Here is a 19,531-nt window from a genome sequence, read left to right on the forward strand (position 1 = left end):
AAACACTCTCCAGTTAATTGCAATGTTCAGCTCAGGTTGAGAACTATAGAGGTTTGTAGAGGCCATTGCCGGTTCTAAAATACTGCAACTACTCACTTAAATGTTTCTTAATCTGACCAAGGAGTTGCAATACTATACTTGGGAAAAGATTGAAGATGGGCCGTTTGCAAAAGAGAAGAATACTCACTGAGCAGAAATGCTCTGTTCACGAGGTATTGGCTGTCTTCTTTTTCTAGTCAGACTCAAGTTGGTGGGGACATTGATGGTGGTGGTTGGGAAGACGGGCGGGGAGCATGAGCAAATTTCGGCGTGTCTCACTCACAAAGAGTAGAATCTGACTATCTAGACAAGGGCACCTCGTCCCACTCCATTTTCCAGATGGGGACACTGAGGCCCTGCACCTGGCTCTAGAACCATCCACCACCACTAGCCCCTACCCCCAGTTTCTAAATTTCAACTTTGTATGCTGGTCAAGCCATTTCTGGAATTTAAATTAACATAGAGGAGAAAGCCAAGCCAAGCCAAAAATAAAAAAAAGTGCTGCTAATTGTTTCCTTCATTAGGCCAAACCTGCCACGCCACTCAGCACAGAAAGAGTGAGTGTGAATGAAAAATACTACAAACCATATCAGCAAACATAGAATGCTTAAACCACCAAGTCATCAGTGGCTACCACCACACCCCCAGTGAAGACAAGCCTGCAGCCCGGCCTCTGCAGCCACTCACAGTGGTGCACCCTGAGCGGACTCAGAATAAGAAAGGGCAGGACACTGGCCCTAGCTCGCTAGGTGCTTGTCAAAGGAATGAATTCAATGAGCCCAAATGTTTGCTTCCTCCCATACATAGAAAAGCCCTAAATTCTTTAACTTGAGATGCCTGGTTTTCTTTAGATAACAAATAATCTTTTATTGTTCCAACTACCTGGTCTTTGTTGTAAAGCTCCTATATATCCTGGCTCCTCCCCTACCTCTTCAGAGCAGTCCCTCAGAGCCATCTGAGAGGCTGTCATCCCAGCGGGTTGTCCTCCCGCAAATAAAACATAACTCTCAACTTTTAGGCTGTGCATTTATTTCAGTCGACATGAGGCAGAAGGCATGCTGCCCTGGGCAGGTGTTTCCCAAGTGTTCAAGTGACGGGGATTTTTGGTATTATTATTATTATTATTATTATTATTATTATTATTATTATTAACTGCTGGATCTGTATGAACTAACAGTTCAAGGAATCTATAGCTGATCCAGTCAAGTCATGAGACTCATCTGGTTTTTTTCCCTCTTCTAAAAGTAATGTCAAAAGAGTAGAAATAAAAAACATGCTCACCTTGAAAGACTGTGGGCAGATTTCCTTAATGCTGCTATTGCCCTGAATGTACCAGAAGTATTTCAGGCAAATTTCTTTCAGATCTGGTTGACATGCCAACCCTTCTGCCCAGCCAGAGGCCTCTCACTCATATGCAAATTCTTTCCACTCATCTATTCTGACAACTGCTGGCTTTAACCTCTCTTCCATGGTTTTACATGCTACTGGCTCTTAATGTGTTTAAATAAACCTGTTCTTTTTGAGGAGCCAATTGCATGAATTGTATTTAGAGAAACTGATGGGTGACTGCCTCACTGTCACATCCACGTGCTGGCCCTGCTTGGATGTCATTCACCACATTTTCCTGTGATGAACTCTTAGCTGTTTCCAAAATTAAATTCCCCAAAGCAAGAATTAAAAGGTAATGCCATGACTATATGACCTCTAAAGATACTCCAAGGTGAACAGAAAACAGATAACCTAGGTGACTTGGAGGTGAGTCAAAATGACAGTGTGAGTCGATGTTGTTGCCTGCATTACTGATGATAATCAATATGTAACACATGATATATCATCAGTATGTCACTGGTGATAATCAATAACCCAGGGATGGATACCACACCCGGAGTGGGGCACTGAATTCTTACATCTGGCCATAAAAGGAGAGATACAAATGCATACAAGGCGAAGACAAGTAGAGGAGAGAAGGGACCAGAAATCGTGTCCCAGAAGCAAGGCAATGTGAAGAAATGTGAGGTTCCCCTTCCAGTGTCTGGAGCATCACTGCCAGGTAGAAGAGAGTGTAGACGTGTTCTATGTGAGCACAAGGGGTCCAACTAGGACCAGGAGGCAGATGCCATCTGAAGACAGACTGTGTTTTAAACATTTCTAAGTCTCAGAAGTGCCCTGGGGTTGAGTGGACTTCCTTGGGTGTGGTAGTGAGTTCACCATCACGGAAGGCATTCAAGCCTAGTGTGGAAGATCACTTAGCAGTGACGTTGCGCAGATTAAAGGATGAGGCAGAGAATGTGGGGTCTCTAAAGAACCTTTCACCTGCCGAACTGAAGCAAGACAGGATCAATGACACCAATAGATGGTTTTAAAAAAAGAAACCTTCAAAGACTTATTTTGACAAATCACATGATATACCCCCATCCTCAATCCTAAGAAAAAGTGGGTACATCAGAGTGTGAAAAGACCATCTTCATCTTCTCTTCCATTGAGGACATTTTTACCTTCTCCAACATTTTCTAGCCTGTGAAGAGAGAAGAGAGGCTGATTAAGAGAGGCTGAAACACCAAAACCAGAAATAAATGGGTGCTGCTCAATTACAAAGCAACTAACCAACTGGCCAAAGGCTGTTAGAGTTAAAAGGGCTCAGAGCTCATCCAGTCCAAGCCTCTCATTTCACAGATGGGAAAACTGAGGCCACAGATGTGCCAATCTATTGTAATAAGGGAATGTAAAGTTTCTGTATTGGCAAAACATAAAACCATGATCTAAACGGGTTTATTTACCAAGAGGATCTTCAAGGATGACTTTGAAAAGTTACCTGGCTAACCCTCTTGGGAATATTTATTTGTTAATAGATATTGTGGTACTGATGCAATTATTAAGTGAAAGCAAAGTCATCACAGTTACACCAAATCTTTTCATTTCTTTTGCAAAAAGCTACAGAACAGGACAGGTGTCTGAAATCCCTTTCCAGAGACTCTTCAAATTATTAAACACAACAACAACAACAAAAAACAAAACAAAAAAGAAATATCCAAATGTTACAGTCACAGATTACCCAGACATATAATCAGGAAACATGAAAATGATATGGCTTCTACAATTTATTAGAATTTATTTCTCTTTCAGTAAAGCTAAGACAATATTATTAAAAACAAACAAAGAACTGCTCCCATGGTCTAATTTGGCAGAGGGATTAAACCCAGGAATGACATTGTACGTGTTTTTTCATTTTCCACACTGCCAACTCTCCTCTCAATGAACTCCAATTTAACAATGTCCTTTTAAAATGAGTCACCCAGAGTTGAACAAATAATGCGCAGAGTGACATATCACCTTCCTTCGTTTGCATGCCATACTTCTGTTAATGCACCCTGCCTCTGTATTTGCATTTTGGACAAATAACACAAGGTTAGACCAAGACAGAGGTTAATGTGATCTGAAGCCTCACATCTTTTTCACCTCTGATGCCACATCTCTCCAACCCTGTGTTTAATCAGAACACAAGCAAAGTCATTAAACCACTGACTAGTATCTAATCATTTGTAACAGCGTGTATAATCATTACAACAATCAGTCATGCAAGATGAATTACCTTGTGTGTTTCTGGAAACAACTGGCTTCCATGAGTTTCCCTGAAAAGACAAGGCCACGTTAGAAGCAGAGTGGCTGTGCTTATGTGAAACGCTGGGGGAGGCCCAAGGCTACTTTACGACGTGCACAGGTGGTCCAAAGGTGGGAATTTTTAGGACCTGGATTTGGCAGAGGAAGCCATTCCTTTCCCCAGATCAGACTGCTTCTTAGGCTCCAGCTAGTGCCCATCGTTTACAGGGTTGTGCCAACATTGTGGGCAATGGTGTTAAGTTGCTTTATTCTGGAGTCATTTGAATGTCATTTGAATTAAGGCATTCACTTGGCTTTAAAACACCTTCTTAGGAGACTACCCAGAATTTCCAAAACTGTAACATGCCTTTGTGTATGAAGGCTAAGGTCAGGCTTCCACTAACTTCTAAATTTCCTTCTGCAGTGCTCCTTAGGGGCAGATGTGGAGACACACCGATTCCACTGCTGGTGCTCAAACAGCCTGAGATGGTTACTACTAGTCATGGCTCCTCACTGACTCCCAGTTTCCACTAATGACTACAGAACAATTTTTTTTCCCCATTTTACAACAGGAGCAGGTGCCACGTGCCTATACGTTGCATGAAAACTACAAACTGCTTTATGACTCCTTCTTGAATGAAACTGTTTTTGAGGGAAGGGCGGAATGCAAGTTCAAGGACCAGATATGAACCTCCATGTAACTTTCTGGAGGGGGATGGGGGTAGTTAGGTTTACTTATTTATTTGTTTTTCAAGGAGGTACTGGGGATTGAACCCAGGACCTTGTGCATGCTAAGCATGCGCTCTACCACTTGAGCTAAACCCTTTCCCTGAAATTCCATGTACTTTTGCACATGATTTCAAGTGATTCAGTTGTCCACTGAGGTCTGTCTGTGGACCCTAGGTTAAGAAAACTTGTTTTGAGGAAATAAGTAAGAAGATTGGGATCATTCATGGCTCTCTTCCTGGGGCAATCCTAGCCAGAGGATGAGGCTGGGCCACCCAGGAGAGTGATAAAAACAGTGCTTTCGACTTAAGGCCATTAGGAAGATGAAATGAGCGAGGCAAATCAAGGGTGAGAACCGGCACAGAGTAAGTGTCCAATAAATAAAGTTGTTCTTATTTTTTAAAATTTTCTTTCCCCAAATCTAAACTCTATCAGGGGAACGAAACGCGAAGCCTTTAGCATCTTAGGCAGAATGAGTTTACCTGTTACCTCCTTGACAGGAGTGATGACAGAAATGGGACTCTAAGGAATGGAGAAAGGGGCAGGAAGCAAAATCAATCCACTCCCAGATCCCACTGGAGCTTCCAAAGCTCTGAAGGTTTCATCCCACCTGGTCCTGCCCTCCTTACCTCGGAGACGAAAGGCCAGAAGCAGTAGCAAGAACACCAGCCCCAGGGAGGGAGCGATGATCATGAGCAGCTCGTAGTTGTTGGCCATACTTATCTGATGAGACACAGGGAAAGCATGTGGGCCACTCATTTCTGAACAGCCTCCTCATGTGAATTTCCTGTCACTATCACACCTTCCAGGGGCTGGCAGCTTCACTGCATCCCACCACCTTCTGCCCCAAACATCTCAAGATCTAAACAAAGCCAGTCTTACAAATTAGACCTTGTTAAAAAAAAAAATATTGGAAAATCTGGAACAATTTTATCCAGACCCCCGCAAATTTTCCTAAGTCTAAAACATCAGGCAGCTGGGCTGTGGGGTCTGAAGATTTTAAAAAATCACTGGGCTGTGAGCTGTGCTCTCCACTGTCGAATCTCCTTGCTGGCCAGTTCCCAGATCCTCTCGGCTCTGCCTAGCCCTGTGCAGCTCTTCTCCTGGCTGACTCAGACTTCTAGAGGCAATAAGATGAAAGATGAAGTGGAACTCAATTTCAAAACGTCTGCAGCAGTGGTTCTCAAAGTATAGCCAGGGGACCCATGAGATCAAAATGATTTTCCTGACACAGAATTTGCCATTTTTACTGTCATTCTTTTATGAGACGTACAGTGGAGTTTCCCAGAGGTTACAGTTACGTGACGGGTGATGTGAAGATGTCAGTGTTCTGATGATGTAATATGCAAGCCGATACGAGAATCTCTCTCTCCTATTGAGCCAGGCATTAAGGAGACTTGCAAAAAATGTAAAAAGAATCCCACTTTTCTCAGTAATATTTTTTCACTTAGGCAAATGTAGTTATTTTTCATAAAATTTTATTTACGGTAACGTGTCATGGGTTCCTTATATTTGTTTTTAAATGAATGTATATTGTTTTTAATTTCTCAGCTTTTAATTTTTATGAGTGTGAAGGGGCTCTGACGACAAACAGTTTGAGAAGCACTGCTCTGCAGGCAGCATCTAGCTCCCTGGGGGCTACACCAGCTCCCGCTGGCCAGGCTCCGTCCCCTCCCTGTCCTTTCTCACACATCAGCAAGGGCAGGAGAACAACCTCTCGCGGAGGAGAGAGAAGAGGGGAGAAGAAAAAAGGAATGGGACCTTCACTTTTCCTTTCTAGGTGTCTGTGCCACCTGAAGGTTTTATATAAATCAGTTTGAATCACTTTTGTAATAATAAAAATGAATGACGGGGACACCCAGAAAACAGAGGAACCCTGGTGACAGGTGTTGCTTCTGCAGGATGTCACTAATCTTGGGCCACACAGAAGGGACATATAATGATTTCAATGTCTTTGCATATTTTTCTTTTTTCTTTTCGAAGTATCTGTATGTGTAGAAGTAAGGATATCAGCATTATTTCTGCCAAGAGTACAAGTCTATAAGTGCCTTAACTCTTTCCTAACAGTGGCAATGCGTTTGGCCCTTAGATCTATCTGCTCTCCCTAGTTCGTTTCTGCAAACCTCTACTGTGGGTTTTAAAAATCTAAGTCATGTACTTCAACATACTTCACTGAAAATTTTACCTGTTCTGATTCAACTCCATGTTGCACAAAATATATCGTCTCAGATGCTAGGAAGGAGAAAGAGAATAAAGTGTTTATATTTCCTGTGAGAGAACAGAATGCCACATCCTGAAACTGACATTTCAGTGGATGTATTTAATCTTTTAATCCCATCTTTCCTTCTTTACATAATTTAATTATGCACATTTGTTTTGATATGGTTTTATCTAAAGCTCATCTGCTATCTAATACTATCCCATAGAACCATCCCCATTTTATAGATGGGTAGAGTGAGGCATTAGGCAGCAGGCAAATGATCTAAATTTTCTGTAAGCCCCAGCAATGCATTCAGGATGTTTATCCAGCAAGAAAACTTGTCAGTCTACCAGGTAACAAATGTTTATCAAGCATTTATTATAGGCCATGGATACGATACGTTAGCTGTACCACTGACTCTGTCAGTGGAATTTACAACTTAGTACAGAAAACCAAACTGAAACAAATAATGTGAATACTTGAAGAAAACAACTGTGAAAAATTCTGGGAAGAAATGATATCATAGGGGCATGTCATAAGGGTGGCTGACATGTTCCAGAGTGTCAAGGAAAGCATCCTGGAGGACGGGAAATTTAAGCTGAGACAGAAAATCTTTATTCATAACTGATAGTTGAGTTCAACGAAGGAAACATCCTGAGACTCCACTGAGTGCTCAGTGCAGTCTAGGCACTAAGAATGCAGAAATGAATTACAGCATGGCTCCACCCTCATGAAATTTACAGCATATTAGAGAAGGGAGACCGGAAAGTTATTTCAGCCTAATAGGCCAACGGTAAGGATGGACAGACTGCTGGGGTGGCTGGGCAGAGGGCGAGGCACTTAGCCCAGTGACAGCTATCGAAATTAAGCTCCGTGAGGACAGAGGTCCTCTCTGCCTGCTCAACAATGGGACTCCAACACTGCCTGGCACATACTTGGTGCTCAGTAAGTGTTTGTTGACCGAGTCGCATCTGAGCTAAGATTGTGTAAGAGTTAATAAAGCAAGATGGGGAAGGCATTTTAGGTAGAAGAGCAACAAAGCTACGGAAACAGGGAAGAGGATGGTTCCCACCCAACTGGCAAGGGTCACTGAGGGTGTAAATGAGAAGTGGGGAGCGGCAGGGGTGGGACCGAGACGGACTCATGGAAGGTCTTCTGTTTCATGCTGGTAAGTCTCCCTTTAATTCCGTAAGCAGTGGGTAACCACAGAGACGTTTTCAACAGGCTACGGTCCAGTTAGAAGGATAAGAGAACAGCCAAGATGCGATTATCGCCTGACTCCAGGTCTGCAGTTCAGAGCTAGAAGAATGAAGGGAAAGAGACGGATTCCAGAAGTGCCTAGGAGAGAGATCAAGAGGGTATGTGGGGCGAGAAAGAGATGGGAGGCTTAGATAACTCAAAATTCCCTTCTTGAGACACCACGCCATTGCCTCAATGGTCCCTGAAGACCGGGAAGAGCAGAAGCAGCGAGGCAGGGGGAGAAAGCACGTGAGCTCAAATTCAGAGTCACTGAGCTTAAGGTACCTGAGGGTCAGATGGGCAAACAGTATTTGCATAACAAGCGGCTGATGGATCTGAAACAGAATCAAACTCACCAAAAGGTTGGAGATGGAGATACTGATTGAGGAGACCCAGTATCCAGGGAGCAAACAGCATCCTCAAAATGTGTAAGAAACCCAAGGGCTGCATGTCCAGAGAGAGAGAGAGCAGCAGGAACCCCAAGAAACCCCAGCACGTAACAGGCAGGCAGAGGAGAAGGAGGAAGAAATGGGCAGAGGGCAGAAGGTAAGTGCAGCACCCCGGAGCCAGGCCCGGAGACTGTCCAGGAAGGATGCAAAGTCATGTGTGCAGTGAAACGTCCCATAGAAGCAGAACAGAAAGCCACACATAGACCAGCCAAAGGTAACACCTATCCAGGCTAGAAATAACTGAAACGGGTCACTTTTGCCCCCATGTTTCCTCGCACTCAAGGCAAAAGGAGGAATGTGATAGGTTCCGGGAGGCTCATAATTTGGTACAAGAGAGCTTATTTGTTCGACAGGGGAAGGGATTTGCTGACTGCCCAGGAGCACACACCTCAAAGGGGGAGACTCGGCTTGTGTTCATATCCTACAACACAGTTTCCGATGTTTTCCTCCCTGCCATTATCTCCTGGAGCTGGAAATTTGCAGGCAAGTATTCACAGTTCCAACCCTGTTCTGTCAAAATCCTGTTGTATTACAATCATTTGTGATGGATAAGCCTGAAATGGAAACCGTCAAAGAGGAAAGCCAGCCTGGGTCAGTTTTGTCGTAGCTAATCTGTATTGGAGATTAGAATCGTCCAAGGGGAGAGACATCTTGTGAACACAAACACTGCTAAGTGATACCAAACAGGACTTTTTCTCCTCCTCCTCAAAATGCCAAAAGCCCAATGGAAGTACTCACAAGGCTGCACTGTTGTACACCAAACAGCAACAAGAAACACACACTGATGGTGATTTTTCTTCCCGGTGAAAAACAGCGATGCTAACGGCTAGAGGGTGGGAGTTAGACAAGTTATGACTCTTGGTCGTCATGTCGTCTGGGTTCTCCTGGGCCTCACATTTCCAAAGCCCCGAACTCTGCCATGAGCAAGTTCAGGCAAAGGCAAGGGCTGCTGAGAACTTGCACGAAAAGCAATTCTGTGAGAGGCGGAGCATTTGAATAATGATCTCCCCAGCCCCAAATCATGTTCAATCAGAACCTCAGATTGTGACCTTATCTAGAAATAGGGTCTCTGCCAATGTAATTAGTTAAGGATCTTGAGATTAAATCATACAAGATTTTGGAGGGGCCCTAAATCCAATAGCTGGTAACTTCACAGGAAGGGAAGAGGTCACAGAGACACACAGAGAGAAGGTTACAAGAAGACAGAGGCAGAGACTGGAGTGATGCTGCCATAAATTAAGGAATCCCTGCGGCACCAGAAGCTGGAAAAGGCAAGGAAGTGTTTCCCTCTAGAGCCTTCAGAGAGAACATGCCTCTGCCGACACCTGGATCTCAGACTTCCAGCCTGAGAACTGTGAAAGAATAAATTTCCGCCCACTCCCTTTTTTTCTTTTTTAAATTTCTGCCCTTTGAAGCCACCTGGTTTGTGATACTTGTTACCGCGGCCCTGGGCAACCGATACAGGAATGAAAAGAAGTCGACATACGAAGAAAGTGAGTGGTCTTCAATGGGGGTGACCAGCCTAAGAGTTAGGAAATGGGCTCTGAGCTTATGTTTACTCTAAGAACAAACGGAATTAAAAGGTCTGGCGTTAAGCTCAAAAGAGCATCACTCCAGTATCATCTTATTACTAACATCCCATTGAACACTCAGTCCTCAGGAACAACTCCATGGGTCAGATGCTACCCCATCCTGCCAGTGAAAAAACTGAGGAATGACCTAGGGCAGACAGGTCATGGGTGGTGAAGCTGGGATTTGAACCGGTCTGACTGCTGTCAACACCTATGCTCTTAACAACCTTATTATACTCAAGTTCAAGCATAATTGTACCAGGTAAATAGCACGTCCCACTGAGGCAAGAACGAATGTTCACTATAACGATTTGCATTGAATCTAGAAAACAAATAGTCCAGAGCAGAGGGTTCAGTGCTTACGCTGACTGTGCAAGTCAATCCATTAGGGATGGGGAAAATGAGAGCTTCCGTTTACATGTAGTTAAATTGCATCCTTGAAATATTTATTTGGGAAATATAATGGACATACTAATACAGGGGTGTGTTTGAACAAATGATCAAGAAATGTTTTACTACTAATAATACATTACTAATCTGGTCAAGAGAGGAAGAATGAGTCATGCGGAAACCATGGGAGGCAGAATAATGACAGCCAAAAGTGTCCATGTCCCAACCTTCGGAATTTGTGATACGTTACCTTACATGGTGATTTCAAATCGGGAGGATTTCAAATCGGGAGGATTATCCTGGGCTATCCAGAAGGGATCAACGTCAGGATATGTGATGTGGAAGAAGAGGTCAGAGGAAAACGGAGATCTGAGGCTGCTACGTTGCTGGCTGAAAGGTGGAGGAAGGGGCCAAAGGCCAAGGAAAGCAAGTGGCCCGTAGAAGCTGGAAAAGGCAAGGAAATAGACTCTCCCCTAGAGAATTCAGAAGGCACGCAGCCCTGCCAACACCTTGACGTTAGGACTTCGGACCTCCAGAATAAGATCAATCTGTGTTGTTTCAAGCCACTGCCATGCTGCTAAGTTGTCACAGCAGCGACAGAAAACTAACACAGAGACACCGGTCTCTAAGATCTTCCAAGACAATGGCGGCTCTGGGGACGGGCACCAGGGACGAAAGGAAGATTGACTTTTTAGTGAAAAATGTTTTGTACGCTTTGCACTTTTGCCACGTGTGTGTATTATCTATCTTAAAATGAATTAAAGTGTAACAACAACAATAAAAGAATCTTAACCTTAACCATGCTTTTCCCAGGTCCATGTACTGACCAACGCTTCTGATGAATACCAGATTTTTGTTTACATTAAAAAAATACCAAAATGCGGACCCCTTGGCAGCTAGAGTTCTCACTGCAAAGGAGTACATTGGCTTGCTGGTTTAATTTTAGGCTCTTGAGTTCTGGGTATGCATGGGTTCTCTGACAAAAGGGAATTCCTATAAAACTTAACCCCTGACCTCAGAGCACTGTCAGGCTGCCACACGGCCTCCCTCACATTTTACCACCACTAAGTATCTCACCCAGACTTCCTGTGACCTTGCGCAAGATGTTTCCTCTCTCTGAGCCACAGTTTATTCATCTGAAAATGCCAGTACTTCACCAACTGAGCTCCTATGTCCTTTTTGACCTTTCGATCGCTGGATAACTTGTTAGAAAGAATTTGAATCATCTGAGAAAATTATCATTCCATAGTAATTTTTTAAGGTATAAAGCTATCCCCTTAAAAAGGGAAAGAGTCTGTAAATACTTACATATATATATATATATATACACACACACACACACACACATATTTCTTGTTACCCAAAGAAAACGAAGAAGAAACACTAAAAGGCTAAATACATCTGACTTTGAGTGGAAATACTGTAGGCAATTAAATTTTATTCTTATTAGTACTTGTCTATAATTTCTAAATTTTCTCAAATATGACAATTTTAACTGTAAAATATTCTGTGTATCATGTGTTAATTACTGGAAACTCTGCAAGATGCCTCAGTCAAGGGCCAGCTGTTAGGGTGTGTGTCATTTCTCTGAAGCCAGGCCACAGCGATGCTCTAAGTGAAACTTTGAAGATAGCTGTCAAAAACTCATTAACCCACAGCCAAAGAAGGGCTTTTGTGGTGCTATGAGAAAAGTCACCTCTTCAGATCGGAGTACTGACATTTAAAGATGTAACAGGATATATAATATTAGTTATCTTAACAGGTCAAAAATGATTTGATTTTTTAAAATAATGAGGACTGGTGAAGTCCAAGTAGAATTTGTAGACTCTTTAATTGTATTGTGTCAATGCAAATATCTTGATTTTGATAATATACTGTAATAATGTAAGATATTACCACTGAGGGAAGCTGGAGGAATGTATAGATGTCTCTCAACTATTTTTGCAAGTTTGTGTGAGACTAAAATTATTTGAAAATAAAAAGGTTTGTTTTTTTTTTAAAATGGCATCAACATTAGCAGTTTCATACAGTTCAATCTAAACCATGCATGATAGTAACCTTGCAGCAAAGACTTGTTGAACAGAAATGTGGAATGAATTTTAAAGCCAGTTTTAAAAGGAATAGAGAATGATTTTGTAAACAATTTGAAAATTTTTGTAAAAAATAATAAGAGATGTTACTCTGTTTTAAAGGGAAAAAAAACCAGATCTGAGCGGATATAGCCCCAGCTGTTCACATTAATTATCTCTTCACCTTGATCATTTGGGGCAAGGGCTGGGGAATGTTTGGAATATAAAGAACTTCGACTTTATAGTGTCTTAACTTTTTATGTCACAAGAGCATGGACTTATTTTGGAACCTGAAAAATCAAGTTAACAAAAGTAAATGTTAACACTAAGGTACAAAAACACCATCTTTACCTTCTAAGGACTTCTCGTCGAGTAAGGTAAGGGCCGATGTTCAGTGCACACTCTGGAAAATAAACCTAGCGAAACACACTCCCATCTGCCCTTTTGAAGGAATGTGTCCTGTTTCTGGACGGTGCAGATCAAGGGCTAACAGATCACAGCCTGAGGGCCAAATACAGCCTGAGGCCTGTTTTTGCACAGCCTGAGAGCCCAGAAGGGTTTTCATATTTTTAAGGTTGGGGGAAAAAAAAATCAAAAGAAGAACAACTCATCACACACGAAAACTGCGGGCGATTCCTATTTCACTGTCCATCGGGACAGTTGCACTGAAGCACGAGATACCCCTTGTACCTGTGTCCTCTCCAGCTGCTCTTGTACCGTGGGGGCAGTGGGGCCGCTGTGACAGGGACAGCACACCTTGGGAGGCCTGGAAGATGTACTATCGGCCCTTCTCAGAAAGTTTGCTGACGACCAGTAAATCGGTCTCCTGGTGCAGGTACAATGCCCGCCCATGGAGTCAGGGACTTAAATGTGTTATATCTGAGTACAATTTTAACCTTAAACCTTCAGAACGTCCTTCAGACCCTGGGGTGTGGGGAGATATCCTAAGGTGGCCGACTAGACCCCACTCTCTCATTCAGATAAAACCAAATGTGCTGTGTGTAATTCTGGAAGGGCGCTGGATTTTGGGTTAGAAAATCTTTTACAAATCCCTTTCAAATCTCACCCCTGTTTCCATCCCATTAGCAGAAATGTGCTTCAAAATTACTAGGGACTTCCTCTCGGAATCAGTTTATCGCGCACTACTGCAGCTCTGGCATAATGAACACTTCAAGTAAATTATTTCATTTAAGGCTTAGAAACCCCATGTTACCGATGTAAAAACGGAGGCTGGAAAAAATTTCAGTTGCTCACCCAAGGTAACACAGACAGCAAAAGGAAATTTGAACCCAACTCTGAATGACTCAAAAGTCCTGATTGTAACCACTCTGAGAGAAAAGAAAAAGAGCATATTCAAATCCTGTCTGAAAACATGAACTCTCTAACCATTGGGCTTCACGCCAGATGCCACCTGGAAATAAAAGCTCGATCTTCTCAGTGGGTACACTTTAAAACTCATATTACGTATGTTGACTCATCTCTGAATCATCATTCAGATGAGTAGAGACTCATCTGTATCTACTTTTAAAACAAATTAAGTTCTGAAATAAGTCAATTCAATGATACAATCTTCACACAATCCTACAATTTTAAAAGTGACAGCTTCAAGGCTTCAGAGAAGTTTCTTTCACTGGGTGCAGTTGGCTAATGCTGCCCCCTTCTGGATCACTTGTGGTATGGTCTTAAAAAAAATCCAAAAGTCAACGAAAGGCACCAACAATCAGTCTGAGTGTTTTGGATTTGAGAGATATTCGAAATTATCCTGACTCCCTTTTTTTTTTTTTTTAATAAAGAGAAAAACTAAAATCTAGATGTCTTCACTCACACAAGGTTTCACAGTAATAAGTAAAAAAGGAAGTGCCTAGAAGACACACTATCCGACCTTACCAGGCAGCACTCAGGCAGATCTGGAATTTCAAAACCCTTTTTGAAAACAGAAACACGCATTTATTGAATGCACATACTTCCTTTAAATTTTGGAGACCTCTGCACGTCTTTTAATATGTGGAATGATCAAAAAGAGAACTATGCACCTGAATAAATCAACCCACAGAGTGTTACATGCGTGAGTCGAGTGAATTAGCTCCAAGGGCAAAATTGAGTCCGTTTTTTTTAATTTTGAAAGGAAACAGACCAAGTTGTGAAGGCACCCAAAGTGGTGCATAAAGAGGAGGCAACGCGGCGATGACTTCACACTTCACGCAGGCGAGGTAACAGAAGAGAATCAGAGATTCTAGAACACCATTATTTCAGAGTCACCCAGTTCCAGACTTGGCCTCAACCTCCCACTGCCTCCAAGGATGCGCCAGCAGCAAAAATCCCCTCATCTTCGTGAGAGCTTGGAGTTCACCCCTCAGGCTACTGCTCTCATGTGCCCATACCTCTGTCTCGGTGGAGCACAGACAAGCCCTCTCTGACTTCCCCACTGGACTCCTCTCTGAAGGGCAGTGCCTAGCACTGCTCTGCCCACACCCGCCGACCAGTAAGTCTCGACTGAGGGAGGTGGCGAGGGGGCACATTCCACTGAGAACCCTCTGGATTTCTAACAACAGTAGTAATAAATGGATACCGTATAAGCACTTGCTATGTGTCAGGCACAGAGTAAGCTCCTTTGCACGTTTGATCGCAGACTGTTCTGCGGTGGGTACCATTACTGTCCTCACCTCACAGGGGGGCTGCTGTGGCGGATGTCAGGAAACTGGCTCACGGGACAGAGCGAGGAAGGGAGAGCGCAAACCCCAGAGCCAGAATTATCCACCCACGGAGCCCAAGCTCTTATCCTCTGCGCTCTGTGGCCTTTGGTCAATGTAGCAAGAGCTCACACACACTTGCTCTGAACAGACCACTGCCGGGAGGGGGAACGACCACGCTATGTCGCGGCACAATGGGAAGCGGTCCGGTCAGACTGCAGCGCTAGCCTCCCTCCACCCGCTGCCTAGGCGGGAGCGGTTTCCGGAAGGAGATCCTGACCTTTGTTATTTCTGTTAATGATGATGAGTGCAGTGGAAGCAGCTGAAAATGCACAAAGCCCTTCCACATTTATTATCACATTCAAAATTTATTAATTATTTTATTTTGGGGGGAGGTAATGGGGTTTTTATTTATTTCCTTATTTTGAAAATTGAAGTATAGTCAGTTACAATGTGTCAATTTCTGGGGTGCAGCAGCATGTCCCAGCCATGCATATGGAGGTCCTGGGGACTGAACCCAGGAGGAGGACCTTGTGCTTGCTAGGCACACGCCCTCCCACTGAGATACACCCTTCTCACTATTACCACATTTGAACTTTGAAATGAATCTATGGGGCAAGCAAACTTGGGCCAAATTATTGGAAGGGGAGTAAATTGAAGCTCAGAGAAGTCCTATATCTTGCCCAAGGCTGCACAGCTAGTGATGGTTGCTAGTAAAACGACTGAACAATGATATCTGATTGCAAATTCCACTTGTGTTCCCTTCTGCGGTACTGCAGGGCACCACAGGGGTCAGCGGTCCACAAGCGCGGGTAGGTTCTTGCCAAAGGGCATCAGTACCTTTATTCATTCGTTCCCAGCGGGGAGAACAGACACTTCACCTCATCACAGAGCTCGCTGAGGTTTATCCACTGATCTGAGCCTCCTGTGAAGCCAGGGGTCTCTCTCCACCACCTGACTTGGTGTCAGAGAGACATTTGGGTCTGCAGGGTGGTGGTCACCCAGTTTACCTGGTTGAACACTCACGAGGACCCGTCTTAGGGCCAGCTCCGTGTTCAGCTTCAGTGGTACCCGACTTTGCTTTCTCTGTTCACCCTGCCACGGCCATGCCTCTCTTAAAGCTTGGCGACTTTCTCTCATCTTATTTGGTTGACCTTTCTGAAGGTGAGCTGCTTGCTAGATGCTAGAATTACATGGATTCAATTCCAACTTTATTAATAAAAAAATTTTTTTTTGGTATGGTTGTTAGAATATAATGCTATTGTGAGAGAAACCATGAGAATCCACTTTTTGTCCTTTTCCTTTATCCCTAGACTGCCGGGCTACCAGCTGATTCCAGCCTGTGAACAGCACTGGGCATGAGAGATAAAATAAATCGGCTAATGCCTCACGAAAGATGTTGACTTTGAAATCAATTGCATCCAATTTCTTTCCTCCTAACAATGGCATTTGAGAGTGAAAATGAGCTTTACTTCATTCCCCTGCCTTCGTCCTGTTCCTTCTGCTGAACTTGTACTGAGAAAGGCAATTCCTCTTCCAAGTTCTTTGTGCCCTTGATCACTTGAGGACCAGAGAGCATCGAGTTCCGATGGGGCTTCACTCCATCTTCAGTTCAATAGTGCGGTGTAGGGGAAAGAGCTCTGATCCGGGAGCCAGAGGAGAGTCCTACCTAGGACCGACTTCCTCTCCTCTTGGAACTTTTTTCATGCCTCTGTGCCTCAGCTTCCATCCATGTAGAATCAGGCGAGTGTACTACACCAGCAATTCCTAAGTGCCCTCTTGGAGCCAGGACTGGGCTGGACTAGCTTCAAAAGAATCTCCTGCGAAAGTGTTAAACACACCATTTCTTGGATCCACCCCCAGAGGTCCTCATTCTGCAAGTCTTGAATGGGGTAGGAAATCTGTGTTCTCACTAAGCTCCCTGTGGTTCCGGCCCACGGCCGGGTCTGGCACAGATAGACTGGCTGATGTCAGAGTTCTTGGTCCCCCAGTCTTCCCCCACATCCCTGGGTGGTCAGCATGAGCTCTGACTGCTCTCTACCTCCATTTATTTCTATCCTTACCCTTTTCTCTTATCTCCATTTCTAGACCAAACCCAAATTGCTCCGTTTCTGAGTTTGCCTCCCCTTCGCCTATATCAGGACAAACCTTCTCTCTCTACCCTGACTCCTCTGTAAATATTCACCCTCCAACTCCTGGAAAGAATACCTAACATTTATTCTCTAATAGCTGCCCATCTTTGGACTTCAAGGTGTCCACCACAGAACTAACACTGTTCCTTTAATGGTCCCCCCAGCCATGGTTCACAACCACCTTTCTAAGTGCCTCATCTTATTTGACTGGCCTTTAGAATTTCCTAATATTTAACGACACCCTCCATAACCTTTGCTCCGGGACCCCTTTCTACTTTTGCTGTCTCCCTCTCTGCCTCCTTAGCCAGCTTTTCTGCTTCCACTAGACCCTCTCCCCATGTAGCTGATCCTGTATGGAGGTGGGGGCGTCTGCATTTGCAAGCCTTCATCCCCATGTCATCTCACACAGTATCTTAGGCAATGCCGCAGAGCTTCCATTACTCCCTCTGCTACAATAGAATAAAGTGTTTAAGAGCTCAGTTTTAAAAACCAAGAGACTGGAGTTCTCTGGCAAATTTCTTAACCTCTCCAAACCTCAGATTCTTCTCGATTGTAATGAATGTAGTAATAGAATCTTCCTCACAGATCGGGATGATGGCCAACAGTGAGGTGAAGGCCCAGCATTGGCCTATGAAAAGCGCTCAATAACTCATTTATTATCAGAGACTCAACATTAGATGGATACCCCTGAACTCTCCCTTATGAGATAACATGTATAAAAGTGTTGGTATAGTGGCAAGTCCCCATCCAGCACTTACAATGTGAATCGTCATAGTAATTATTGTTTGATCAGAGGGAGGTGCTCACCATCAAAGACACTGAGTCCCTACTGAGGTATTCATAAATCACCCCAGCCCCACATTTCCAACTGCCGCTTAGACGTTTCCCAGGGGCACTCCAAACTCAAGATCTCCCAAATAAATTTCACTCTTCCTCCTGGGGTTCCTGTACCATCAGCGGCCCCATCACATGGATCTAATCTCCCAGGTACAGAGAATCAATCATCCTTCATTCTTACTCCAGTCACCAAGTCCTCTCAGTTCGAACTCCTAAATGGTTTTGAGTCTGCTCCCTCTCTGTTGTTACTGCTGCCATCATTCTAGTCTAGACACTCATCTCCAGCCTGAATTATTGCAGGAGACTCCTGGGGAGCCTCTGTGCCTCCAGGCTTACTTTCCTCTAATACATCTTCCACACTCTCGCCAGAATGATTTTTCCTAAAGCAGAATTGAAAATATCATCCCCTACTCAAAAAGCATGAGTGGTCCTCGTGACCCTGGAATGAAATCTAAATTCTTCAGCCCATCAGTCAAGTCCTTTAAGAACCTCGGCCATTCCTAGCTTCCTGTCTCCTTTAAACTAGACTACTAAACAATCTCCAAAGATTTCAAGCTCTTATAAGAGCAAAGCCCCTAGCTTTGCTCATCTGTTCCCCCTACCTGTTCACCCTCTTCTGCTCAATGAAATGTTCTCATTCTTAAAGAACCAATTCAAAGATCACCGAGTGAAATCATCCCGGCCCTCCTTTCCCAGTTAGAGTTCATCTCTCCCTTCTTTGGGCCCCCCAGGGTAACTTTTGCTTCTATCCCAAAACAAAGCTCACTGGATGATTGTTTGCTGTGCACAAGCCTGTCTATCCCACTGAAGTGTGACTCCTTTAAGAGCAGAGGTCACAACTGACTCATGTTTATATGTTCTGGGCCATGGTCAGAGAAGCAACGAGATAAGCCACGTTTAATGCATGATAGATTTGAAGGGCCTTTACCAAATACCATGTTGCCTATTTCCATGTATCCAAGCCAAATGCCAATATGAAAATACACAACCCCATCTCCAACCACTTTTCTCCTTGAAAATCTTTGGATTCCATGGAAAGGCTAGCTTGCTCTGGACCTTGAAGCTTCGTAAAACAGAAAGAGACAGTAAGAGAACAAATGCTGCTAAAAGTACCCCGTTCCCACACCCCCTGCCCCCCCCACCATCCTAACCCTGGGACCAAGGAAAAGCTACTATAAGAATCTCAAGGAAAGGAAAATGTTACTATTACCAGAGCAATGTTCTTTTTTTTTTTTTTCTTCCAGTTTTACTGGGTGGACAGCCACGTCCTCATGCATGTTTAGATGCATTAAATTTCAAACCGTTCTACAGCCTGGACCTCATGCTTTTTGATGACTGTAATGATCCACCTGGAGGACTGAGAAAAAGTGAACCTGAGGAAATATGAAAATCTGCCCTCAGGACAGTTCTGATGAGAGACAGGGGCTGCAGTCCTGGGGCGAAGGTCAAGATTACCTGGGAGCAGAACTGACTGGCCTGGTCTCAGCAGTCTCCCTAACTCACTACAAGCCTCTTGCAACTCGCTGGCCCTTTCTGGACCTCAGTTCCTCAACGTCTTCAGTTTCCCAGTTTTCCACAGAGAACCCCTCCCC

The 19,531-nt window shown here is 43.9% G+C and overlaps 1 protein-coding gene across 2 annotated transcripts in view; it reads right to left on the minus strand.

Moving 5' to 3' along the window:
* Positions 1-1,046: 1,046 nt before the first annotated feature.
* TIMD4 (T cell immunoglobulin and mucin domain containing 4) overlaps positions 1,047-19,531 on the minus strand; it is a 61,372-nt gene continuing 42,887 nt past the window's right edge. For both annotated transcript variants that reach the window (XM_064484488.1, XM_010987251.3), the window contains exons 6-9: positions 6,548-6,594; positions 4,992-5,085; positions 3,629-3,668; positions 1,047-2,554 (exon numbers count right to left, since the gene is read on the minus strand). In XM_064484488.1, the coding sequence (XP_064340558.1) occupies positions 2,482-2,554; positions 3,629-3,668; positions 4,992-5,085; positions 6,548-6,594 (254 nt within the window). In that variant the 3' untranslated portion in view covers positions 1,047-2,481. The remainder of the gene's footprint in view (positions 2,555-3,628; positions 3,669-4,991; positions 5,086-6,547; positions 6,595-19,531) is intronic.

This window comes from Camelus dromedarius, chromosome 3, assembly GCF_036321535.1.
Source record: "Camelus dromedarius isolate mCamDro1 chromosome 3, mCamDro1.pat, whole genome shotgun sequence".
Taxonomy (NCBI): Eukaryota; Metazoa; Chordata; class Mammalia; order Artiodactyla; family Camelidae; genus Camelus; species Camelus dromedarius.